Here is a 27,600-nt window from a genome sequence, read left to right as displayed (position 1 = left end):
TTTGGATAAAGCTAACATTTGATTATAGCAACATATATTTAATACAGTATCATGCCACCAGTAGCTTCTCTCTTCTTTCCTTTCTTTTTTCAAGGAGTTTCTATAGGAGCTAATTAGGCAGCGCTCTACGGCTGCTCTTCGGGGTTGACAGTTCAGGGGAACGTTCCTCTGTATGGTCGGCAGTCTCTCAAAAAGCAGGCCATAATTCATCATTAGGATATCAGAGTCCAGGTGCAGATGAGAACTGATAGAGCCGGCAGCCAGGCAAGTCGGGGCACTCAAGGAGGAAAATCTTATCCCAGGGACAATTCCCAGGTCATGCCCGCAGTAATTGAAATAATTTTGCCCCTAGAGTTGTTTAATCACTGACAATCACACATGCAGGGAGGACTAAATTGAGCAATGCATGAGTCTGATTACATCTGCCACCCTTAACTGTCTCCTCTCCTCTCCCGCACCCCCCCCCCCCCACCCCCCTCCGACCACCACACTTCACATCAGCGCCTCGGATTTCTGCAGCCCCACCTTTCAGTTTGTGTTCCCCTGCTCATGTCAGGATTTTCCTGTAATGAAGCATCGATGGGCAAATCAAATCAAATCAATTATTTCTCGCCTCTCGTGCCACCCACCCTCCCCCGCTGCATGGACGGACTGTTGAAACTTTAGCTTCTCCTCACTGTGATTAAATTCCAAGAGGGACACCAGCAACAGCTCCAGCCAGGGTGGATCATCCAATGGACAAAGCACAGTCCCCATTAAAAAAAAAAAAAAAAAAAAAAGCCTACATTGAGATGCAGCAAATCATTTGTCCGTTATTAACCCTGAGCCTGTAATTATGCAGATTGCCATAGATTTTCCCTGGGTGCCTGGAAGTGAGATCCAGGTGTTGTTCTCAGCGTGGCAGGCAGATGAGGGAATGGCCGTGCATTACTGAACTTGCCACATTCATCATGTTGACTGATGGCACAGGGAGTCGGTCCCCAGGTCCCGGTGGTTAATGTAGTGGGTAATTAACTGTCATTTGCCTAGTAATAGGCCGATGATCAATGGTTTATGAGGAAACAAATTCTAATCCAGCCGCTGATAAATGCATGGCGAGGCTGGAGCAATTGAAGTGGTGGGAGAGATGGGAGAGACGGGGGCTGGGGCAGGGACGAGGAGAGGAAAGAGGGGAGAGGAGACAGGAGAGAGGAGAGAGGAGAGGGGAGAGCATAGCGCCACTGTAAATTGGTTCATGCTCGTTTCAAAGTTTGACCAAAGTTTGTTCAATATGCAGCGTTCACCAATCAGATTTAAAGGGTCAGTTCACCCAATTTACAACAAAAATATATGTTTTCTCTATTCCATCTTTTGATATCCATCTATGCACAAGATTTCTTCCTCTACCTCAAAGCAGTGCAGGTAAATTCTTTGAGGTGGGTGTGTGTGTTGGGGGTGGGGGTTCAGACGCGATCCAACCATGACATAATATAAAATAGCATATACATTCAGAGAGGACGCTTTGGAAAAAATCATTCCACCATCAGGCGTGTTTGCCTTGAGCAGTATCTGTGGCTCCATGTAGAAAGTCAAGGATTATTCATTTTATTCCCTACACCCCAGTAATCACCAAGGAAGTTGGGGGGGGGGGGCTGACACCAATGTATTTTCCTAGGGCGGGCTGGGCAGTGGGCGATGGCTCACACACAGACTGGGTTTTTTTTTTGGGGTCCACTGGGCTAAAGCCTTGTGGAATAATTTAATTGGTGTCTGTTTTTCTCCCATCAAATAGGTACCACTGAGCTGCACCAGGCTGTAATGCACAGTGAATGCCTTTTGACTGAAACAAGGTATTGGCCACTGACTGCCTCTGTTCTCTTTCAAATTCAGATTTGAGCAAAGCCTGAATTTTAATTTCATGTTGTATCTTCAGCCTCTTTAAATATACATGCTGTCTTGTCAGCAATGGATACGAAGAGTATGTCAAACCCTCTATTCTACATATGTTGCTCTGTTTCTCCGCAGAGCCACAGTTTGCTGCCTCCTAGATATGGCACACAGCTGTGTCATTGTCAGCCTGAGAGAGATGCATCTGAAATTTATATTATTTATCACAAATTATAATCCGGTGCTAAAAGCGCAGAGTCCCAGGCCCTGGGTCTTCCACACAAGGCCTCTAAAAACCATCATCCGCGTCCTGGGTTTTAGCCTGTGCCTTTGAATTCATTATAACCAAACCACGCTTAATTTCCCCCCCCCTCCCTTGAGAGCCATTAGCGTCTGTAGCATCAAACTGGCGGAACGATGAAAGACGAGTGGCAGGTACGCTCCATCTATCTTCCCTCCCCACAGGGTGAGGCAGGGGCTTCCTGTGCACAGCCGTTTTTTTTTTGAAGAGCGTTTGCCACACAAGATCCCAGCAAGTCAGGCTGGCTGGGTGTTTCTGGCTGCCAGACATGCAGCTTGGTTAAACCTCTGAAGACTGTTATCAGCACTTTTTTTTTTTTTTTTTTTTTAAAAAAAAGCTCAGCTTGTCAGAGACACTAGAAAAATTGTTTGATTTGAGGAGGTGATGTATGTATTCCCATAAGTCAGCACAGGTTAGGAGGTTTAATCATTTATAGCAGCGGTTAAAGAAGCACGGGAAGGTACGGGATGAATTATGCAGCAAACAAGTGGATGAGAAGCTGCCAGAAGTTTGGAAGTTTGGTCGGGGGTCTTTGGGATTTTTGTTTTAATTCAGTTTTATCTTATTGAGTGAATATTTCACATGGATACCATTTCCTTAATAACAAAAGCATGCACTGGATGGAAAAAAAAATAATCCCTGTCTTGCATTACACAAAGAGGTGTTTCTGTTATTTAGCCTACCCCCACGGATATAAATACGATGGAAAAAATAATAGAAACACCTGTATTATTGAGTACAATTCAACAGCACCACAAACTGCAGCCTCCAAAATGACCATAAAGCCGAATATGTATATTCAGAGTCTGATAACTGAGGCTTTAAAAAGTGGAACGTTGGCGGTAATAACATTTCTAAATGCAGTTACCTCTGTAAGAAATTCAGTTAAACGAAGACTGAGAGTGAACCGAGCAAAAGCTACACACACACACACACTTCCACTGCTACGCACAAGCCTACACTGACAGGGAGATAGACACTTTATCACAGCTGGGCCAACAGCGGCATTTTTCATACGAATGGCTTCAGATCGTCGCCCGTAATGATAACACACGTCATGTTAAAGTGATGTCATTTATATGCTGAGTTATCCATCTGGCCCAACTTATTTTCTTCAAAGTGAAGAACATAAGAACACACATTCTGGACAGCGGAACATTACAACCAAGAGGTTTCACCTGTTCCACAGCGGGAACTTAATGTAAATACACACGTCCATTGTCACAGGTTCTACTTTTATTTCCACTGTCCTCCGTCTGCTTTGGGCACGAGTTCCTGGAACTGAGGACACTAAGGAGTTGTGACCTTGACCCTTCTGTCCATTGTCATAAAAATATCTTTTTATTGCTATGATCTTTGTTTGTTTTCAGACTTTTGTTTGCTAGCAGAGGAAGCCATGCTGACATTTATCTCACCAGTTCCACCAGCAGAGCCTGACCGAATGTAAATAAGAGGATAGCAGTTTGAAACACAGCGTATGTAAGATGTTAAAAAAAAGTGCTCACCGACTGGGAGACACACACACACACACACAAACGCTGGATGTTCACAGATACAGAGACTTTCACCCAGAATTTCTCAGAGCAAAGTGGTGTGACAGTCCTTTTGAGCAGCACAGGCCAGCTTAAATTTGCAAGAGATGAGAGAAGAGCATGGACAGACACGACGAACGGTGAAAACAGAACACCATTTTGATTCAAGCTGACAGGCAGAAAGCTTAAAATGCTGTTTTTCTCTTTTCTTTTTCTTTTTCCTTTTTTTTTTTACACAAATGCCCTCCATCATTTATAATCCAGAGCCTTGAGTGTATGCTATCTGAAAATGATTCAGGTTAGTGGAAGACAAGGACACTGGCCCCTGCACAGCGAGAGGCGTCTGCATTATGACTCTTTGTCGTAAGCTGCCACACAAAGTGCTGCTGTTATGCTCAAACACCCCAGCTCATTACCTCACACTGAATCTATCATTTCTTGTTCTTTTTTTTTATTCTTTTTTTTTTTTTTAGATCAATTACTCAGCATTTCATCTGTTTCATGTGAAGCCCTTCCAGCAATGCACATTGGTGCAGAAAAGAGAAAGGACAAGCAGCAGCACAAATGTATCTAAATTTAAACTGCTCAAAGGAAAAAAAAAAAAAGGGCATAATTATTTTAATTAAGTCAGCGCTAATCCACTGAATCGGCCCTCTACGTCTTTTCACCCACCTACCACGTTACAAGAGATATCCTTCCTTGTCTCACGGTGTGTTGACAGTGGTCCTTAATTCTGTAGGTATTTATGAGGGCACAATCTATCTGCTTCCTTTGCCTCTGGGAAACATACTTTCTGAAGGTTAATAAACAACCCTGCATATCCCAAGCCCTGAGATCATTTATCAGATTGCGATCTCTTACAGACTCTGAGAGTGGCATGCCGTTTTATCATTTTAACAACGACGGCTAAAAGTGCCTCAAGAAGTCTGCCTAATAGGTTATTTTGTTATATGATTTTGTTATCAGATTTTTTTTTTCCTCCCTTGCTAGCCTGGTCTAGGTCGCTGTGTAGTAACAGCCCTGAATCCCTAATGAATACTCACATTAATGTCCCCGGAGCAGGCGAGGAAATAATAGGGTCCTCCCTGGGCAGTAGTGGTAGCCGTGTCCCATCTATTTCTATGGCACAAGCTGTGGCCCTGCTATTTTTTTATTTTATTTTTTTCCGCTGCGCTACTGTAGCCCAGCTCTGTCCAACCTATTTTTGTAACTGATTCAGAGACCCTATCCGTCTCAGCAGCGCGTGTTAGTGTGTTTATCGCAATCGCTTTGACAGCTGTCACTCTCGTTCTCCGAGAGCCGCCCCGAGAAGCAGCAGGAGCAGTCGCACTCCTGTTATTCTGTTTTGGGTGTATTTCCAGGAATGATGGGATGCAAAGGGGAGGACACAGGGGTGGGTGGAGCCAGAATTGTTCAAAAGTTCAAATGTGATGTGCTCGTGTCCTTTAGGTTGCAAACTCTGGATTATAAAATAAGAGAATTAATGCAAATGCAAATGGAAGAAAGGCGAATCTCCTGATCCTCTGAAGCTTTCATCATGAACTTATTAAATGACATATCATGCATTCAACAGTCAGTGGGTAAACACTCGCACCTGTATATCCAGGACATGCTCTGAGACCAGCTCACAGTATTTCACTGCCATTTCATGTGTCCAATCTGTCCCTTTGAAAGTTGTATGTGTGAGATTAAAGGAACAATCACCCAGAATTTATGGGAAAACGGGGTATTGGCCTAGCTTAGCTTAGCACAAAGCGGTTTTACTCATACACTAATCATTTGTACTTGTCACAAACTTACAGTTGTGTGCTGAGGTTTGGAGGAATGACTTACATCGTGTGTCTTCTTTGTGTGCTCAGGTTGTTTGGCGTAACAGGGAACTGCGCAGCCTGCAGCAAGCTAATTCCAGCCTTCGAGATGGTCATGAGGGCCAAGGAGAACGTCTACCACCTGGACTGCTTCGCGTGCCAGCTCTGCAATCAGAGGTGAGTGATTAGATTCACGCCCCGTGCTCCTCTCCCCATACCTGAGTCCAGGAAGACGGCTGGGAGACTGCAGCACAGCGACTCCTGAGCGCTGCTCACAGTCCCACGCCGGAGATTTATCACTCTAACCGGTGACCAAACAGACACGTCCGAGGCCTTAAGGACACCTGCTGGACACCAGCGCGGTGATTATGATCCTGCACTACTACTGTACAGTGTCGACCTAGAGCTACAGGTGCAGTTACGTGTCCGTACATATGCTTCCCATCCGTCTTCATTACTGGGGCCTCTACCTGCATCAGGAAGTGGTCAGAGATTTCAGGGCCACAGCACCGGAGAGGGAGCAGTATGGAGGCACTGAACTCAGTGTTAGGAAAACCCTCCACTGTCACCATTACCAAACCAGTGCACATCATAACGAGGTTATGATGTTGTCCGACCACATCTAAAGACACCAGAGTTTATACCTGTCCTGAATGGCAAAAAAGTCTCCCTACATAGTCTCCTCCTGTCTTTTTTTTTTCTTTCTTTCTTTCTTTCTTTTTGACATATGTAAAACATTCCTGTGCATAGTTATGGGAACCTTGCAGGAAAACTCACCCTTCCGGCATTCTGGGAAGCCTCACAGGAGCCATATTCCCAGTCTGTAGTCACTTGAACATGATGCAAGCACCGCAAAGACTTTCTGCGAACATTCTTGAAGCTAATGAACAAAAAAAAAAAAAAAAAAAAAAAGAATGTTATCAAAGGTTTTTTGAAGGTTACAAGAAACACTATCCAACAGAAAACCTTAGGGGGGGAACGTCAGGATGGTTACGTGCTGGCTGGGTTCCTGGGTTTCTCTCATCATTCTTCCAGAACTCGACTTTGTTTTTGACACATATACTGATACTGTGGCTGTATATAGACTCAGTATATATAGATATATAATGTATATATATACACCATTCAGCCTACCAGTGTAGACACAAGCACCCACATTCACCCTCACACACACACACACACACACCAGACACATTGTGCATGCTAAAGGCAAAGGACCTGGTTACGCACAATTAGCACTCGGTTATTGTCTTGCCACTTCAGCCGGCTGCACCAGACAGCCTCTCCTAATGGAAGAAGTCAGCTAATCTTCATCAGCCAGGCCCAGGCAGGCCAACTCTGCTCTCCCACATTAAAACCCATTTAAGCGCGAGCAAATCTTTCTTTTTACATTAGGGCAGTTGCTGAACTGTTGAATAAAATCGACTTTAGTGTGTTTCACGTGGTCCGCCATGGCCTGGCAAGCGGCGTTCAGATGCCCATCACAATTTCACCGGGACCCGGGCCAAGATTTATCGCATGGCACCGGCTTTAATTGAAGCTGTTCCTCGCCTCTGACTTTTGGTTTCCATTTTGTTTCTTTATATTGATAGAGCTGTTGTGGGGGGGGCAAGGATACCTGTGCAGGAATATAAATTTAGCCGATCCCTCTGTTTTGCCTGAGTTCACATTCAAGTGGAACAGCCGTGCCAAAAAGGCAGCTGAAATAACTAATGAACACATATTTTAATAGGGACTTAAACTTTGAAATCAAACTCTGATGCACAAATGACTATTTTTACTCCTTCTTGTCTATCTAGAGGCAGGCTGTTGCTCTGAGAGGAGCTGTCTTTGAGTTTAATGCCACAGCGAGACGTCATCTCTGAAGTACTGAATCTAACGTTGTGACAGAATTAACTGATGGCTGTCTGTTAGAGGATTTGGGATTTGTTTTAACGCGCTCTCAGGGGCGACCACACCATTACTAAATAAGTCTAAGTGGGTTTCTCAACATTTGTATCTTGATTAATAGAATGACCTTTACAAATTTTCTCAGGCTCAGCCTGCGATCTATCAGGAGATCTCACTTAAGATTCCCTGAATAGTTTCTCAACATCTTGTTGCAGCCGTGCTGGAAATGGGCTTCAGTTCTTTGTCTGGCATACCGATCTGCCGCCTTGTTCGTCTGTACCAGCTCTGCCCCCTCTTGTTTCCCAGCCTCAAACAAACATGAAAACCCAGCCACCCCACCACCACCACCACCACCACCACCGCCCCACGGGCCCCTTCGATAAGGCAATCTAATCCATCTCACAAATGGCCCAGAGATTTCTCTGCGGAACGTTGTCATAAAACGTGAAATCTGATAAACAGAGCAGGCAATCACGAGGTCACCGGGGGTCACGCGGTGTAATTATCCACTGCTCCTTGCAGGTCAGCCGCAGCCCATGTTGGCGTTTGAAGGTTGAATTGCTACAATCAAGTATGAACATACACACACTCCACCACACACACACTCTCACTCATGCATCTATCCAACTTTGGATAGCTTTGTCCACCCTACTGTATCCCACTGTGCAAGGACAAGGAACCCAAAGCTAGTCATTATTCAGATTTCATCAGGGACTCACTGGAGGACTCTAATGGCCGTTGCCGTGCTCGGCTATTATTAAAGGGCCTTGCTTAAATGATAGACTAATTAGTGCAGAGGTGGAAGGACTGTCCTGATAGCTGAGGGTGGACATGTCACTGTGATCGTGACCTGCAACCGCTTTCTCGTTCTTTGTCATCATCTCCGTCAAATTGTCGCCAATCTCTGGCTTGCCACGAAAGAAGACTTCAGAATGAGATAAATGGAACAGCCTAACCAGTTATCTTACTTGTGTATCTGCCAGAGAGCAAAAGCCCCCCCCCTTCTTCTTCACTCTGTGCATGACTTTGAAATGGTATCAAGCTGAGGCGAGTGAATAGCTCCTGTCCCTGGTCTATCAGTGAAAATATAGGATCCTACATTGGCTCTGATTGCTCATGTCTGCACCCACTGTGGCCTTACTCTGTTAAACTGGACATAAATCTACCGTCGTGACCTTCCCACCAGTCAGACCTGTTATTTTCCCCTACCTGAGCTGGTGGAAAGGAAGCACCACCATGGACTTAGAGCCGAACAGGCGGGGGTAGCTGGTTCTGAGGAGAGGGGAGGTGTCGGTGAGGGTGTGTGTGTGGGGGGGGGGGGGGGGGGGTGTTGGGAATAAGGAAAGTGATATGAGACTCCATCCAGCAAGCAGTTAGCCACAGATCAGCCCTGGGGGACAGCTAATCGATGGGGCTGTCGTCCAGCCTCATCATCTAGCCAGTGCTGGCCCAATTTCCCCCTGATGAGCTGGAGGCCACAGTCTAGGGAGGCTGGAGGAAGGTTAGAGTAGAGGGGAGCAGAGGAGAGCAGGACGGGTGACAGTGCAGGGGAAGGTCAGTGCTGATATGAGGAGGAGGCTCCACACTGGAGCTTTGGAAGGAGAAACTGACACCAATTGGGTTCAGCACAGCTAAGCTCAACCACTAGTGCCTTGTATGTCATGAGTTAGGCTTGTTAGACAGGGGCCTAATAGGCAATAAGGGACACAGTTGTCACTTTGTGTATGATTGGTGTTGAGGACTCAGAGCCTGTGCAGCCAGCCCACTAGAGAATACAATTTCAACTACATGCTCCTGCACTATGGAGAGAAATCACAATTTAAAGTGAAAAAATGACAAATTTTATACAAATAAACGTCAATTTTTTTTTTCTCAGCTCACAGAGAAGATAGAACACTGTTTCAACCAACAGCCAGTTCATAAATCCTCCGAATTCTAAAGATCTTAGCTGTGTACCATCAGTGGTCACCTGATAGCAGGTTCCAGTTTTAAGACTGAACAATGGGCTGAATAGTTCGGTGGACGTCATTAGTTTAGATCTGAACTAGATTTCTGTATGAGTCTGTGAGTGCTGAGCGTCGTAGACGGAGACAGAAATAACAAAACATGGGAGCATTTTAAAAAGCAACAGCAGTGGACGTTTAGCACCGAAGATGGAAACGAAATAAATAAAAAAAAAAATTTTTGATCTTCTCCAAATGTGAAATTATATTCGCTCTACATTACATTCCCCAAAGAAAAACATCTTCAGCATGTCCTTGTGCTGCTGCTACTGCTGCTGCTGTCTGGTTGCCCAGCAGCAATCTGCCAGAGAAGATTTACAACATAGTGTTACAATTAAGCATCAGTGTCATCGGGCCAAGTGTTTCTGAACCTGTATGCATCCTAACAGTAATTAGATTTGCTGCAGTTGAGACTATTTTCTCTCTTTGACAATCTCCCTGTTTCTTCATTTGTGTGGAAAGTGAATACTCTAGTTAACACGAGCCCCCGAGGCAAATAGCTGGCATCGCAATACATCTTTTAAGTGTGTGCCTGTGGAAGCCATTCTTTCTCTTCCTCCTACAACAATAGGTCTCTAAAGACTCATTAGTCACAGTCACCTCTAAGTAAAGGAAGGAAGATGGAGGGAAGAAAGTGAAGGCGGTACAGGTGGAGGGGAAGACAGCGCCAGCAGAAGCCCAGTGACTGCAAAGTTAGGAACCATGATATGAATCCACAACCTAATATCATACAGTCTGTACACAGGGGGGGGGGCTTTGATGGAGGCTTGGCCATAGCCAGCTCCTGTGATGGGTATTGAGCAGTAACATGTTTTATAGTATAGGTACAGATGGGTGTCAAAATAAAGGAAAATCTGTGTTAAAAAAAAGTCTAAGTTTAAGTTTAAAAAAAGAGTTTAAGTTGAATCTATGGTTTGGTTAAGGTCAGCGACTGTCTGCCTCAGTTGAAAGTAAAAATTGACCAATCGCATCCCTTTGTAGATGGGACTAAAATCACCCAGCGTGGTATCTGCTCCTGGCTAATGTTTCATTTTCCGATTTCGCTTTCCGAAAAATCCACTAACATAAGCACAACATCACTCCTCTAAATCAGGGTGAGTCGGGCTTCTTTGTTAGGTTTTATAGGCTAATACTGCTGAATCTAATACAGTAAAATCTTTATCCTTATTTATTATATCAGCTGTGAACAACACAAACTCACTCATATATGAATTTTTATTGAAAATCTAGTAGCTGCAACCCAAGTGTGTATACATATTTATAGTGTATGTATATATATATATATATATATATATATGCAATTGTTTTTAAGAAAGTGGAAATACTAGGGCATCACAAGGTCCTTTATTAGACATGCCCGTGATGGGCCCCAGTGTAATATCCTCATCATAACTGGTGCACATATGTCACATATGCTGTTGACATTTCACCGAGCAGAAACAATTTGGCCGTGTGAAATAAGTGCGGGGCAGGGATAAGAGCTGTGAGAAGAAAGGGAGGAGAAGGGGGAGGAAGAGGATGATGAAGAGGGAGAGGCGGTGTGACTAGAGGGGAGAAGGTGTAAAAAAAAAAAACCCAAAATCGTTATAAATGATAAAGGTAAAGTGGGATGGGATGGGTATGGGATCAGCTGAGGATAGAAAAGCTCCAACTCAGAAATCCAGTTTGAGTTGTATAATTCATCAAGGTTTAGACTAAAGCAGCTGCTCATTATGCTGTTATTCACCTGTGTTATAGGCTAAGTACAGCATCAGACTCCTGTCAAAGCTAACTCAGGGCTATGGGAGAAATACTTTCAAGATCCATTTTTATATTTTTTAGATTTAATATCTATAAACTATAAATATTTATTAGTTGATCTCCACACAACATAATGATAAAGTTAAAGGAGGCAAAACACATCGCATCTTGAGAGAAGAGGGCTGTACACACTTGCTCTTGCATCGCACCTAAATGTGCTGAGGCCTTCGTTCTCTTGACAAAAAAAAAATGATTACATTAAATTAAATTTTCATAGAGGGGTTTTAAGCATTTCTCATCCCAGAATTTCATTCCTGGCAGCGCGAAGGCTTTAAATGGTCATTTAAGAAGGTAAAAATTCACACGAAATATATTGGAGCAGTTACATAAGAAAATAAAGGGGGGAAATTAAGGTGCTGCCACTTGTTTTGGGGGATTTAGGCTATGACTTTGGCTTCTCTTGCTTTCTCTTCTCTCTTGTTAGAAACACATCAGTTTGTATTTGTCAGCCGTGACTAAGATAATTAATAATCGAAAAGGGCTGCTCCATTCGTTTCCTATAGGCAGGATGGCATGCCTAAAATCAGCGTGGTTTACCGATCCCTATGTACTTCGTATGTACTTCGTACCTCGTCCCACACGTTCATGAATTCACACACACTCACACAAAAAAAAAAGAAACCTTAAGCGCTGTGAGCATTTAGCTTTATATCATACTCCATTTCAAACGAAATGTCATCCCTTCCTCAGAACATTTGGCTTTATTTCCACACCATTCTCACGCTTTTTTAGTATTTTGTGCCAGTACCTACGGTGTATTTGAATCCTGTTAATTGGTCCCAAGTGGATGGAACAAATCATGCTCTCAATCTGCCCTGCAGCCCTGAATAAATGCTGCGAACAGCCCGAGCTCGTCAGGTACCCGGAGTTGCATCCGCTGAGTGCAGCTCCCAGCACTGAACTCAGCAGTCTTGACATCCAGGGAAGTCAAACGGAGGCGAGACTCGCTGTCCCCACCCCACCCCCCCACCCCCCACCTCCCCCCTGGTAAACACTGGCACTGCTGCTTTCCGACCTTGTCCAACCTGTACATTGAGGGAGATAAGCAGCCCTCAGGACAATACAGCGAGAGTTACCACTCTTACGTGTTCAACATAATCTCCACTTGGTGCTGTACTGAAAGGTCAAGCGTAACTGTGGGCCCCCCTGGCTGGAGCAGGACAGGATTGCCGTGGTCGGTGGGGGTTTCTGTAGTAGCTGCAGGTGGAAAGGAACCCTGGCCTGAAACAGAGATAATTCCATTCATATACACCAGAGCCCCCCCCCCCACCCCCCAACTCAAACTAACAACCTCCCCCAAGCCCTGCACCCCCTCCCCCATGTAATTGAGTTGACTGTTTCCTAGAGGAGAACTCCTTGTCTGCACACAGCACCGTTGCAGCTGAAGGGGGGGTTACGGTAGCTAAGGTAGAGATTTTTGCACTATAGTCAGAAAGCTACCACTGCAGCCGGCTGGGCTGCTAGCCTACAGCTCAGTACTAATGATGAGATTCTGGCTTTGATGCTTATGTAAACCCCCCCCCCCCCCGCCCCCTTCTGTCTCTTTGTGTGGTGCAGGTTTTGTGTGGGAGACAAGTTTTTCCTGAAGAACAACATGATCCTGTGCCAGACAGACTACGAGGAGGGGCTGATGAAGGAGGGCTACGCTCCCCAGGTCCGCTGACCCTCATAGGCCGACACGGAGGAGGAGGAGGAGGAGGAAGAAGAGGAGGAGTGGGAGAAAGAGAGAGACTGAAGGAGAGCTTGCAATCACACAACAAAAAGCACTATTGCCTCCTGTCCATCTCCTGTCCCCCACATGTACATAACTAAGCAAGCCTCCCTGGGAAGGTGGACACATTCTGCTGTACAAAATAGCCATAGAGACGCCAGTGTGGCAGGGAAAGGCCCTGGAAGCATACAACCAACTCCAACTATGAAAAAAATAGTTTGTCCATTTCTTTGTTTGTGACTGACGGCTGCTGCCTCTTTCCTTCTGGCCAACAAACACCGGCCTCAGAGCAATTTCTAACTAAGAGGTGTTTTCCCAGTTGTTGGGGGGGGGGGGAAAAAAAAAGAAAAGAAAAAAAATTAACTCACCCAAAACCAGACTTGTCTCCTTTCATCTGACAAGGACAGACAGCGTCCCATCTCACTGCACAGTCCAGCCACTTCTACTTGAATCTAAAACACACAGAGGTATTGTCAATCAATGTAATTTTGCGATAAAGACCTTTTTACTGTATGATATCAGATTAAAAACACAGTGAATGTAAACTGAAGAGCGGCAAAAATAACGCCTTTGGATGACTGATTTGTTGCTGTGTGTGTGTGTGTGTGTGTGTGTGAGAGAAAGAGAGAGAGAGAGAGCATGTGGATCCCTCTTCAGGTTGAGGACTAGTCTGCCGCGCAGTCTCACAAGGCTCGGTCCGGTCCATATTAGTCCTTTCAGAACCTTAAGATTCCAAAGCTGATCACAAGGTATATCGACATGCTACCAAATCACAAAGCTGCGTCGGCTAACGGGCAAACAATCAGACTCTTCTCTGGATAACTAGTGTCACATAGGTTTCCAGACTCGACGAGCAAAAAGTTGTGGTTGGCTGTTTTAGAATGTCAATGAAAGGCTTTTGAAAACATTAAAGCTACACTAATCAGGATCTATCTTTTTATTAACACTGCATAAAATCACTAGTTCTAATGCAAAAGGCGCCTCTAGTAGTGATGAAGCAATGAATCAACATTCAGCTGTGGGGGTTTTTTTTAGCCTCCTGCCTACTCAGCACCAACCAGAGGTCACACTGAGTTGATTATTCGGTGGAGACCAAAACCAGACCCAAAAGGAGAGTGAATATTGGACATACATTCACCAGGTGGAGACAAACACAACTTTTGTCTTTGTCTGCTGGATGTGTAAATAGGAAACTGTTTGCTAATTTGTTTGATAGTGCAGTGTGTGTGTGAGATGTTATGTTTTCAGCTTGTTCTGCTGCCCCCAAGTGGCCAAAAAGAATCAAATTAAAGCAGCTTTAAACGTTATGGACCAGACTTCATGCCTGTGGACACCGGTCACCGGTCTGGCTGTGTGAGATCTTTCATGGGGTAACAAGAGTCAGTTCCTTTCCTAAAACGCATTCTGACTTTCAGCAGTATTTGGGACAACCTGGGTTTGGACTGTGATTCCAGGCTCTGTTCTTGTGAACGAAGACTGTATATTCTTTTCTTTTTTTTTGCAGGAAACAGTCTTTCTATTTATTAAAACCTTTCTTTCAGACTGGTCAAAGTGAAACGTGGGGAGATTCTCATGAAGGCAGGCTGTTGTAGCGGTTGAAGAGGTGTAGGGATCGGTCTGGGATGGTGGTGGTGGTGGGGGGGTTGTTTACCTTTTTTGTACACTATTTATTTGATAAGCATTCAGTGCATCACCGGTTGTCCGAAATTTGGCATCGTTTGACATGCTGGTAACTCGAATCGATGATTGATTTCTCAATCGCTGGCTTACGTTGAGGGCGGCCCTGTAATTTTCACGCACAGCTTTGGGTTCAAGTTAAACCACCCTGTCCAACAACAGGTCAGTTGACCTTAAGACACGGTCATCTCGGCCACGATGGCTCCCTGCTGCGGAGGAGTTACACCCTTTTTCGAAACAAGCAACCCATCGATATTTCTATATTAAACATCAGCATCTGAGTGCGTGCGACGGCGCCCGCCACCATTTCTTAGCTTGAAAAGAAAAGATCCTTCTCTAATTTGTAAATTATGGGTGTACATAAAAGAACTATTCATTTTTGCTTGCTATTGTATAATGATTTCTTTTTATGTGTCATCCAGCATGAGATGTTTATTTTTAGGACAACGCTTGTAAATACTGTAATTGTAATAATTTTAAGCACAAATGTAATACAGTTTTATTGTGTTACCAGTGAGTGTGGTGTCCTTTTTTTTTCTCCTGTTTTCCTAAGCCTGTGTTTTGTTTTTTCAGTTGTTGTAAAGCTCAGACTTACAGGTAAAGAAAGTCTGCACTTTCAGACGTTACCTATCCATTTATGAGTCGCTATGTTTACTGAAGCAACACAGGTTAAGTATCTAGCTCAGCGCAGCATTCCATGCAAACCAGCTGTCAGAAACAGCCCTGTTCCCTGTTCATTACCCTAACCAGCTAAGCATGTTGCCTCAGCGAAGAGCCTTGGTTTCAGTGTTGAAATCTCCCCTTCAAATGAGACCTACTCACGTTTTTTTTTTTTTAAATCCATCTCTTGTTCAGCTCTAAAAACACAATAGGCTTTCATCTAGTCAGAGTAAAAAAAAATATAATAAATAAAGTGGATCTTCTATTTTGGTGCTGTCATGTGTCACACATGGAAGAAGAAGAAGAAAAAAAAAACCCAACACTTCATTTATACTTTGCCATTAGCAGACTTCAAGAAGGGCTGCCATCTATCTCCTCGTGGGTTATTTCAACTAATTACCTGGATTTCAATTTAGAATCATCTGGAATGTCGAGGTAAAACATTTGGATTAAAGTTATTGCTCTCATTAGTGAGGTGCTTCTAAAGTGCCCTGCGAAGTTTGTCGACACCACATTACAGAGCATAATATCCAGGCCAATTAAGCTAATTGAATTTCCTTATCCACAGACACAAAGAAGAGAGAGAAACTCTTTGATTAGGCTCAAGCTGTTGAAAGTCCTTTAGTAGATGAAAACACTCGCAGTAGATGGAGATTACAGCCCAGTCAAATTAAAAGAAAGCGTGGTAACCAGAAGAAGAATTCTCACTAACGGCAGACATGTGTCAGGGGTTATTATGGCTCAGCTGCCCTGGAGTCAGATGTTATCCCCTGAGTCCTGCTGCTGATAATGTAACATCATTACTGCCATGTTTTCTGTGGTCACAGGGATGATGAAACACAATGTGATGGCCGTCTGCAACATTACAACATATGCAGATAAATGACGGTGGTTTTTCTATGGGCCCTGAGCAAACATAGGTCTGTTGTTGGCTTAGAAGAAGAAGAAGAAGAAGTCCAATGGAGAATACTAGAAGCGTTTACCAGTATATAACAGGTGTATGTAACAATGTAAGGAGCATTATGGTAAAAACTATGTTTTCATGATGGCACCAAGCCCAGTTTACGGAAGGCAATGTCTGAAAATGAAGCTGCCAACAGCCAATACCGATGTATTTTCCTTTTTGTTTGGCCTAATTTTAAAGGTTAAGTTCACCCAAATTACTTTAAAAAGTCTAACTTACTTCAAGGAGTACATTTAAATAATAATTCTTCTAGGGTTTTGAGATATTTGCCTGATCCACCTCTTCTAAAAAACAGTTCTTTGATCGTTCCAGTTTTCCACTTCACTCTTCACAGTGAGAACCAGATCTCCCTCTTTTGGGGAAGTACAGCATGGGGTCTCTCTGGTGCTGGTGGATCTCATCTCCATCAAATACTCGCTTTTCCATTAAGCCCAGAAGTCGATGAGAAGGCACTGGTGAGTTTTCTATCTACGGGTCAGCTCCTCTCTGCTGTAGCTGGAGGCCTGACTGGAAGGATGAAAAGGAGGAAAGCTGCCAATCACAGGGTAAGCTGGTGTCAGAGGAGGAGGTTCTTCCTGTTCCTTATGGACAAAAATGAGTGATCTTGAATTGATTGTTGCCCTTGCCTCCGTCAATAGAGATGATGGCTCCTCAAAGCTCAGAAAAGCTTTTACCATCATTTTTTCCTCAAACTTCTGCAATGATTGGACGAGTATCTCCCAAAATCCAAACCACCAAGCTGCTTGTTGTGCAATTTACTTCCATGTGAGAAAAATGCTTCAAAAATTCAGCCTCCTTCATTGCCTTCCAGAGTGTTCTGAGGTCTTGATTTGCATTTATAGGGCTGACCAGCCAAAAACCACTACACTTAGACTGGCCAAATCTGGACTAGATTATCCCAGAGAAGCCAGAGACTCTTCGAAAGTTTGAGATTTGTGAAAACTTTATCTAACTTTACTGATTTACAGTGTTGCCACAATATGACCTTTGTTGTTTGTCTGTGTCTTAAAGAATATTTAAAGGAGTCTAAGTGGTGTCTGATCTGAACCTGGTCCAATGTGGTCTAGGCATGAAAAGAGCAGTGAAATCTTCTCCCGTTTTGCATTTTCATAAATAGAATAAAGGTCTGAGCCTCACTAAACATGATTTCCTCTGTCAACACGTTACTTGAGTCTGAGCTACTTAAGTCAGCTTCTTCTTGCTCCCTTTCATCTGTCTGAAATTTGGGGTATTCCTTCGTATAAACACTCAGCTTTACCAAAGGGAAGGCTGAACTGGGAGGCACAACACTGCGAAACTGTGTTTTATTTAAGAGTCTTTATTACAATATAAACCGCTCACGGCTCAGTGGGGCCATGAGCCGAGGGGCCGCGAGATGTGTGCTCCCCTCCCGGTAGAAGAAAAGAAAAAAAACACATCAACGTCGAAGAAACCCTTCAAAAAGTAAAGAAAATGAAAAAAGCAACAACTCGGCTGTGTCCCTGGCAGCTATAGTGAGCTGACAAAGCACAAAGAAAAACAGAGAGCCCGAGCTCTACCATATTAGGGTCCATAGTCATTAAGACCATTTAGAAAAAGCATTAACTGCCAGGCTGTGTATCGTTAGCGTCTTCATCCCTGTGTCACAGCTGACCCTGGAGTAAGCGTTGGGTGTGCAGTTAGCCCTGCTCTCCTTTGCCAAACGGCTCCAGGGGCAAAAATAATGATCTTCACAGACATGCCAATGCTATCTGGACCAGATAACACTGCTTTAATGACTCCTTATCCTTTGGCCCTTTCAAGGAGATGGGCGCCCTGGCAAATATATTCCCGTTGTTGGGTCATTAACTCTTTATTGCAGGGATAATGGACTTTTGTATTTTTGGTCTGATTTGAGTGTACTGCCCAACCGAGTACAACCCTCCGAAAGATTAGTCAGCCCTCAGCAGCAATGCACAACGCTCAGGTCGCCATTACCCATTCACCAGTCAAAACAAATGATGACATTTGCGCTACAAAAAGAAAAGGCAAACATTGAATTAACACATTATTGTCCGGATAATGGTTGTTTGTACCAAAGTTATGGCTCTCTGAAGTTGTTGTTAAAGAGCAACATCATCACTAAGCATGTAGATGTTCCGTCTCTGTTGATTATCTGTATAGTCCATTTAAACCAGACCCACTTTGGTGCTTTTGAGTGCCAGTCAAAACCATTTTGGGGCCTTAATCTCAGTCACAACAGAGGAAGGGGACAGGGAGCAATGGACAGTGAATTATACAATTTTTTATAGGCAATACTCAAAGATAACAGCTGCGCAGCTCCTGCTACACCTCAGTCATGGCTCCTGTCAAAGCAGCCACTTTCCCTCAACTGTCAAAAGTCAAAACAGCCGCTCTGACATCCCCGACTCAGGTATCCAGATATTCCTTGCTGAATTTAATACAGATCTTTGTGGTCCCCCACATAATGTGCCTCCATAGAGAGATAACATACAGTATACCGGCTGCGATTGCTCAGTGACGCAAATATCACTAAGTTGTTCACTCTGTCGAACACGTGTGTCTAGTAGTCTGTGATGTACACTGAACGCCGTCTTCTAGGGTTGCCAGAAGGGCCTTCGAATTTTTAATTCTGTTCAAATTGCCTACCTGCGGTAGCACGCGCCATAAACTTGCTAACGATTAAATATATTCTACACGAGGTTTGCAGTCGATTAAATTTGTTATTTTGTGTAATTACCAGGCTAATCTTTATCGCTGAGCTTTGTGGTGTCGTGCTGATTATTGACAATTCTAGATAGCAAAAGATGTCAATGTGTCTCGGAGACAAACAATTAGCACCCACATTGATTGCGTTAGCTGCATCTCAAACACATGTTCGAGTACTAATCTGACTCAGTCAACTGATCTTCTATTCGGAGAAGGCATTAGGCGAGTTATCACCGCTGAGGAATCTGCCTGCCATTAGCCTGGGTGCAGTCAGGATTCTGCAGGCATTCAGCTTCCAGGGTCTCAGAAATCTTTCTTTTGATGTAGCAGGTTAACCTCTAGCAGATGCCCTGTTAGGCCGCAGTCTACCATCTCAACCATGCAAGGAAAATTACTGCAATCCACCTCCCACACACACACACACACACACACACCACAGCTGACCAACAGAACCCATGCACCGCAATGCTATTTTAAGTGTCTCGGTGATAAAAGTCTGCCTCTAGTAGCGCTAAGAGAAATATTAATGTTCTTTTCAGATGGCACCGCTGATGTCAATACTGTCGTATCTCAAACACTGAGAACTCGTTTGTTTGCTCAGATATGATTTATGTTGAATCAAAAGAAGCAGCTGAAGCCGTAGTGTGTTTACTGATCCAGCCACAAATCAAACATCCAATCTGGTCATGCTGCTTTCGGGAGGAGGTGGGAGGGGGGGTGTTCGGCTTCTCTCTTTCGCCCAGTTAGTAACAGAGATCTGTGGATTTCTGTTTGTTTGTTGCCCTGGTTTCTCCCACTGCCAGTGTCATGGCAATCAAAGCTGGATGCACCCAGAACAGGGGGGAAGCGGTGCCACCCCTCTCCGTTCTCCATCGCCGGCATGCAGACACTGTGTGTTTACGACGCGCTGTTTCCATATGACCTAATCTCAAACAAATTGGAAAGATGATTGTCATCTGCAGGGGGGCAGGAGCTGCATTATTCTCAACAATAACCTTCAGAAAACCTTTCAGGAGGAAGAAAGGAAAAAAAAAAATCAAGAAGCGGATTATTCAAAAGGCAATTTTCACCCAGCTCATTTGGTGGAGAAGCATTGTGTGATGAAACGTCTTATTTTGTTGTGTGAAATGGCGGAGGAGACTCAAAGGCACTGCAACCCCCCCCCCCCCCCCTCTCTCTCTCTCTCCTCCCCTCTCTCCAGAGGATGAGTGTAATCAAACAGGGCAGATGGGGGGATCTGAGGAGAAATGTGTGTATCAGCGATAAACGGAGGTGGTTTTAGAAAATACAGAAAGCAATAGGCCTCCTACATACTCACAACACACACTCACACAACTTTCAAGTTACATGTATGAGCAGCCAACGGAAATCAAAGGGTATATGTGCAAGACACAATATATGGCCAAAGGTGTGTGGACACTTGGATATGGACATCTGGATTATTAGTCCAACTATTAATCTCATTATCATTAGCTTTACTGTTGTTTTATAAGTCTTAGTATTTGTCCTATTACTAGTCCTATTATTATCACTTGTCCTGCCTTTAGCTAGATGTAAAGTCTGAGATCAAAGTAACGCAGAGTGGCTCAGTCACACTGTCACTACAAATAATTTAGTATTTTATTTCTTCAGAAAGTGGAACAGAGTCTCGGCTTCTCTAACCAAATACAATTACTGACAGCACGAGAACTACAAACCCAACAACAAACCCAGAAAACCTACCTGTGTAAGGGCTTCATTGGCTACGCCACTGGCTGCGCTCCTGGGGTGAAAGAGATTATTCTGCCCTCAAACCATGACACTGAAGCCCGGCTCTGCAGTCATCCCTGCAACAGGTTTCGCAGTTCGTCCAAATCTCGTTGCAACGGTCTTATTTGGACGTGATCCAAGGTTTTCACTTGGATGCTTCCTGGAGCTGAAGAGGGTGGAGAGTTGCAAGGGTTAGTTGTATTTCAGGTAAATCATGCGTGTTGGTATCTTCTGTCCAGTGTCTTAGCTCCTACAGCTGTGATCTTTCCTACCTCTGTGATTCATGTACAAACACATGAATCAGAGAGGTATGTGGATGTATAACATACATAAATCCTGATTGGTGACTGTCTTACATTGAGGAGGATGAAGGCAGCTCCTCCTACGCCAAGGAGGAGATACAGGGTTGCACAGAGGATTCGCTCTGTGGCGTGGATCCATTCCACCTTCCCTTCCACCTTCAGGATGGTCCTCGTGCTCAGCAGTACCAGGCACTGTCCTCTGTGAAAACACCAGATGCACTTTGACTCTGTCTCTTACATGTCATGTGTTCAGTTTATTGACTGGGGTCAGGTACAGGGTCCATTGGATTACAGTTGTGAATTTCTTAGGAATGACCGATTATTGCTGAATATTGGCAATAATTGGTCATTCCTATGAAAGAACTTTGAGTAGGAGGCGCTCTGTCTGGAGAGAGAAGAAGACGTCCATTTTCCAAAACATACACCAAGTCAGTAACCCCAGGCTGACAAAAGAATAGCTTGGCAAGCGATGCGCTGTGACCTTGTTTGGCCTTACGTTACAAGAGGAGAATGGAGTCTGTTTTTGCAGGCTTCCTCTCAAGGGGAGGCCATTAGGAGATCATCGGCAAATTGAAGCAATGCACTCCCGTCAGGGGGCATAAGGTCATCAAGATCTCTCTTTACCACCGCACCACACATCGCAAGCAACTCCCAAAAACTCTGGGCAGCTCGCTGCCATACACTGCTGACCATCCAAAGGTGAAGGAGGTACTAGCTATGAGGATCCAATGGAATAGTAAAGAAAGCTGAACATGTATACAAAACAAACAAAGTCCACCACTGTATGAAGATTTTTACAATAGCACAAAGCGCTATTCTCCAGGTGGGTTGGCTTCAAGTGCCGGTAAAATAACTGTAAACTGCGCTGTCATTTTTCTTTTCTCTGTTTCATCTGTTTTAGTCTTTATTTTTATCTTCTATTTCATTTCACCGAGTTAAATCCGGTTTAAATGTATCTCTTACGTTGTCTTGTGTTTCTTTCCTTCGAGCCTTTGTGTAAAACACTTTGAATTGCCTTGTTGTTGACAGGTGAATACAAATAAACTCGCCTAGTACAGCCGATGACAGGCCTAATGCTTTTAACTGCTTCTTGTGATAACCGATGCTGTTTTTATTCGAGGCAGCGCTGCACGCGGTTTCTGAGTCACTACGTGAGGAGGAACTGAGGGAGGAACTCGGGGGGTCAACAAGCCAAAATGACTGTCGTGGACTCGTCCCAACTCGGAATGTGGAACAGGAGTACGTGGTTCAAATGAAGTTTGAAGAGAGTCTGAAGCAATCCTAACAAGCAGCTATTCAGAGCTAGATAGCGAAGGTAAACAACCCAGTGGGGTTGCTGGAGGCGCTGTGTTTCTGTGTGTGTGTGTGTTTGTGTGTGTGTCTGACCTGTGTAAATGTCTTTGTCTGCTGATCAGTATTTATAAATTGTTGCTATATGAGATTGGAGGCCATTCACTAAAGTTTGTACTGAGAGTGGATTTACATGTGTTTACATTTTACATCTCTACACCTGTTATCTTTATCAGCTCTGTTTTGGAACTTCTAATCTGCAAGTCATTTGCAAGTAGAGGGAGAGTTTCAGTGCTACTATTTGCACGTATTTTCTCCTTTTCGGAGCACAAAGCCTTATCTCGCTTTTGTCTTTCACCTCTGACTACGTATGGCGAGCAGCGCTGACTTACACTTAAGACTTTGGTGGACTATGTTTTTGGCAAGTTCTGCTTTTCACATCGCAGCAACCTCAGAAACACCAATGGTGATGATCCCAATCTGATTGCATCCATGTTGGATTAACTGATCATCACCACTTCTTTTTAAAACTTTTAAAAGACCTTAACAAGGAAAATTCCAAATCCTTTCCTCAGTAGAACAAACACACATTACAGCTGATGCGTCTCAAATCCATAACAATATTGAGTGCATATGCTAAAAGTCATGAAATAATTCAATGAGGTACATACCCCTATATGTTTTTATTTTCATTGCAGGTGCATCCTAGCAGAGGCTGGTAACATTTGCATATAAATATCGATTTGACCCTGTGTTTACTTTCTTCACTGACACAGACGAAAATGAAAAGATTGCATCAATCAAAGCTCAGCTTTGGAGAGAGAAGAGATACAGGACAAAGATGATGAGACTGAGAGGAAGAGAAAGAGAGAAGGTGATGAAGACGAGAGAGGAAGAGGACTTACAGTCCACCGTGTCCAGGATAGGAAGAGCATTATGTCCCTGTGCTGTTCAACACAAAGAAAAACTGACTGACCTGATCACATTCAAACAGCGACACATTTCTATAATTCCCACAGACATGGTTTTACCCTGCAAACATCTTAAAATGCACGTATGTAGATGAGGAAAGCCAAATTTTCTTTTTTTTTTGGGGGGGGGGGGGGGGGGGGTACATGTCCCATGATCCTCCAGTAAACTCAGTTTTTGAACCTTGGTGTTTTCAAAAACCTGTGTACAGTCACAGAGACGCCATCTGTGTCACTACAAGGCTTATCTTAAAGAACTTATCTTAAACTGACCATGCTGGAAGATTTTGTCCCCCTGTCCATAATTCCTAATGGCAGGTCTGTCTGTAACACACACACACAGACACACACCACTCTTTCTTACTCTTTGCTGTGGGTGCTTTGATAAATCCTTGCTGCTCTGATTCTTCGAGCCGTCGGATCCTTGATAGGCTGGATCTTACTCCCAGATCTGCAGCAACAGATGTTGGAAAACAGTAAACGCAACAGATGCAATAGATGTACTCACCGGTTCCTGAAAACATACTAGATTAATGGCAGCATCAATTACACAACATGACACAAAACAAACAAGACGAGACTTTCAGGAGTTACTTATCTATCTTATTCAGATACGTTTCACGCATATGTTCAGATAATCACATGCTTTTCACATGTCTACATATTTTTAGCCACATAATGTTTTTACTGACAAACATAATTAGAATGAAAGTAAGCAAACGATAAAAAGAAACCACCTCTGATCCTCAGTAACCCTGTTATGTCTTTATTTCTGAGCTAAGACGTCCACAATGTGCCCTGAATGGAATATTAACCCAAACCCTCCTCATAACAAAGCCTGCAGTCTTGTTGTTTTTTCAGTAATGGCTCCAGTGCACCACAAGGTCAGGATCTCTCTCTTCCAATCAGATCTTATGTAACATCACACGGAAGCCGTAACCCCCCCCCCCCCACCCCACCCCCCATCATTAACTCACCCTGCACGTCTCACCCTGCTGACTGCTGGTCTGCTAGCTCTCGCTACTGAGTGCGTTATTAAGGAGGCTGTGGGCTGAGGAGACGCTAACAACAGTGGTGAGCTCCTCAAATGAGTGGGCCTAGCTGTAATTGTGCAGTGGAAGTGCACAGGGGTTGGCTTGATCAGGACACTGGGCCTCTGTCCTAATGGGTCCTCTGGAGACTCCGGGGCCGGTGCTCCTCCTGCCAATACAGCGCTGTCCTCTTGACACCAGGGGGGGATCTTGACAGGGGCCGGGGCCTCGCTGTAATTACTGTTCACCGTCCCGTCATAGAACCTGACACCCCTAATACCCTGGCAAGCCCCAGCCTGAAAGGCCAAGGTGGCCCGCAGAGGCCTGCAGAGGCTGACGGAGCTTCATTTCTAATCCTTCCAAAAGCAGGAACAGAGGAAAGTCGGTGGGATTGTGGGGCTGCCGCAGAAATCAACCCCCCAACGCCTGAAACGGCGCCGTTAGCCGTGTTAGCACTGGATCCAGCAGACACGTGGGAGTTACTGTTGTGACAGTTTGGGATGGTTTGCTGTGTAGATTCAGTCTTGCAGCGAGGAGGGATGGCTGTTGCCGTTGTTAAATAACGAGTACGTGTTTAGACACACACGTTGCTCCTCGTACTTCACACAGCTGCTGTGAACATGACTCTCATCGTGTCCCCCCTTTCTCTTCGCTGAGATGGATTTGCATTGGCGAAATCATGAAAGACATCTTTTGGCCGCCTCCGCCGCTGAACCCTTGACCCTACTTGCACATTTTGAAAGAGCACGCCCACGTGCAGCACTCACAGGGTGTAAAATCACTTTGGGTTGAATATGTGGGCAGAGGAGGAGAGAAACAGAATATCAGAGAGAGAAGAAGAAGAGAGAGAGAGACAGGGTAGCTGCTGACAGAGACTGGAGTGCCTGTATTTCTACCTCTAGAGATAGAGCAGACCGGCTGACTGTCTCTGGAGAGCGGCCAGGCCAAAGCCATTGCCCGAGGCTTTATCCCGGGGCCCCTCGCACTACTGAGGCATCAAGACTTACCTGGGACTGCCTGCAGGGACAACAAAGACACCAAAACTATGGGTATGAATTATCAATATGTGGTTCACATCTTAAAAATACAGCCATTCAGGGAGCGAGTTACAGCGGTAATCAACATGCTGCAGGAAGGGTATTTTAAAAGAATCAGCACGGGCAATGCACTGAAAGCCTATCAGTGGAGTACCCCTTTGAAGCAGAGACGTTGATGGGTCACTAAATGCAAGTCCAAGTCTGAAGACACAAATCATGTCTCAAAGACACCACAAAAAAAAAAAAAAAAAAGATTATGACACACTGAGAACAGCACTCACTGTTACTCGCTCCTTTCACTACTCGTCCCCCTCTGATCAAAACAGTCTAGCTATGTTGAGCTGGAACAAACATCTTCTGCATAGTCAGCAACCTGCTAAAGTCATTACCATTTGCTAATAAAGGTTTAACTGGAACATCGGCTGAAACAGGAGTTTCGCCTGGTTCTCACTGGAAACTCTGGTGAGGTTTTCATTTGAAATTTTGGACAGAAAAGAGAGTTGTCCCCTAAGACACGCGTGTTCACTCTGGTACCCTCAAAGTACCCCCCCCAGTCAAAGCAGCTCCTCCAAGACCTATTTATTGGGGCTCCCCTCCCTAAACTTAATCAAGCAATGGAGTGAGGAAACAAGGGGTAGTACATAAAAGTGTTGGGAATGGTAATGATGCCAAGTAATGATTTCCCTGGAGGAAATCTGATCTATTGCCACAGGGAAGAGATGGAGAAGAAAGACCTGGGGGAGGGAGGAGGGAGGTTGGTGGGGGGGGGGGGGCGCATCAGCATTTTATGCAGGAGCACCTAAGCCATAGGAGAGGGGAGAGACCAAAATAATGGAGAGGAAAGCTTCATTAGCACCCTCTCCTTCTGTTCTCCTCTCTCTCTCTCTCTCTCTCTCTCTCTGTCTCTGTCTCTGTCTCTGTCTCTGTCTCTCTCTCTCTCTCTCTCTCTCTCTCTCTCTCTCTCTCTCTCTCTCTCTCTCTCTCTCTCTCTCTCTCTCTCTCTCTCCACTCTCTTCATCCCTCCTCTGTACTCAGAACAGATAGCATGTATAAAGACAGAATGCTCAGGGGGAATGAAGGTCTAGCGCAAGGTGAAATTAAACAGCTGAAAGGTATGATTTAACAATGTTCAAAACTCAATAAGTGCAAGGTAAACAATAAATTAGATGTGTCTGTGTCAGGAGGACAGGAAAAGGGGTGGGGGGGGGGGGGGGTGAAAATCTCTGTATTGATCCCATCGTCAAAAATGAATCTGCTTCTCCGCGCTCCTCCTGCCAAAGCCGGTGGACAGTAAAGAAATCAAAAAGCAGTTAGAGGAACAGGCCTCATCGGTGCTGCCTCCCCAACTCTCCTTTACCTTCCCCGTGTTCTCTGGGATGCAGTTTCATAAACTCCTGATCCTGATATTTATTTTTGTGCATTCTGGTTTAATCTCTGCAGGGACAATTAAATTGAGTTGCATATGCACCTCGGTATGTATACAGCCTGCTGCAGGAGATAAATGAAAAAAAAAAAACAAGGGGTGTATTTATAGCATTAGAAGAAAACTGCAGATGATGGAATTAAATGTACTACTACTGCTAGTAGTAATATATATTTTTTTTATCTGTGATACAGATCTCATTGTTGTACAAAAACTAAAGTTTAATTAAAGTGACATGCTCCTTTCTTGGGAATGGCTGAAATGTTAGGGGAACACCTTCATCATCAGTATCAATCATTAATGAATACTGATGCCTAATGCCATGGTAACGTGGCTCATGTTGTACCAAAATCAAAACGCTGCAGATATAACTCCAGACAAAACTGGAACATCAGCCCAGAAACAATGTTGATACTGAAAGTCTGCAGCCATGTTCATCCCTTTATGGCCGTAGCCTATCATCTTCTAATGGCTGCTTCCTGCAGGATAATGCTCCATGTCACAAAGCTAAAGTCGCCTCAGACCGGGTTCACAAACATGACAGTGAGTTCAGTGAACTTCAGTGAACCTCCACCAGTCTCCAGACCTGAATCAAGTAGGACTCAGGATCTGGGATGTGGTAGGACAGGAGATTGGCAGCCTGGAATGTGCAGCTGACGCTCTACCTGCGCCAGCATTTCACAATCTCATTATGGAACAACCACAGCAGAGCAGACCTCACCGCAGGGGTGTCGCCAGGATCCGGTAGCTTTTCTAATCTGAGAGATGAAGGGATCAGGTCACACCTTTTCAGACTTACTGTGACAGTAAGTGGGAGAGGGAACAGATGAATGCTTTATATGTTGGAGGACATGTATAGCATTGGACGGAATCGCAGCATACAAGTTAATGTGTGCACAA

At 44.4% G+C, this 27,600-nt stretch overlaps 1 protein-coding gene and 1 long non-coding RNA gene across 7 annotated transcripts in view; one reads left to right on the top strand and one right to left on the bottom strand.

Annotated features, from left to right (window-relative positions):
• The window catches only part of lmo3 (LIM domain only 3), a 35,050-nt gene extending 21,723 nt beyond the window's left edge, over positions 1 to 13,327 (top strand). Inside the window, exons 3-4 of the mRNA XM_041029856.1 lie at positions 5,559 to 5,684; positions 12,758 to 13,327. Coding sequence (XP_040885790.1) covers positions 5,559 to 5,684; positions 12,758 to 12,863 — 232 coding nt within the window. The 3' untranslated portion in view covers positions 12,864 to 13,327. The remainder of the gene's footprint in view (positions 1 to 5,558; positions 5,685 to 12,757) is intronic.
• The window catches only part of LOC121175965, a 61,454-nt gene that overhangs the window by 29,850 nt on the left and 4,004 nt on the right, over positions 1 to 27,600 (bottom strand). For 5 of the 6 annotated variants that reach the window (XR_005892842.1, XR_005892840.1, XR_005892841.1 and 2 more), the window contains exons 2-7: positions 23,574 to 23,660; positions 21,006 to 21,150; positions 20,623 to 20,815; positions 13,280 to 13,363; positions 6,285 to 6,387; positions 5,533 to 5,672 (exon numbers count right to left, since the gene is read on the bottom strand). This is a non-coding gene — a long non-coding RNA (uncharacterized LOC121175965). The remainder of the gene's footprint in view (positions 1 to 5,532; positions 5,673 to 6,284; positions 6,388 to 13,279; positions 13,364 to 20,622; positions 20,816 to 21,005; positions 21,151 to 23,573; positions 23,661 to 27,600) is intronic. The other variant, XR_005892845.1, reaches the window with a different exon arrangement.

This window comes from Toxotes jaculatrix, chromosome 22, assembly GCF_017976425.1.
Source record: "Toxotes jaculatrix isolate fToxJac2 chromosome 22, fToxJac2.pri, whole genome shotgun sequence".
Lineage (NCBI taxonomy): Eukaryota > Metazoa > Chordata > Actinopteri > Toxotidae > Toxotes > Toxotes jaculatrix.
This window is presented reverse-complemented; position numbering and strand designations above follow the sequence as displayed.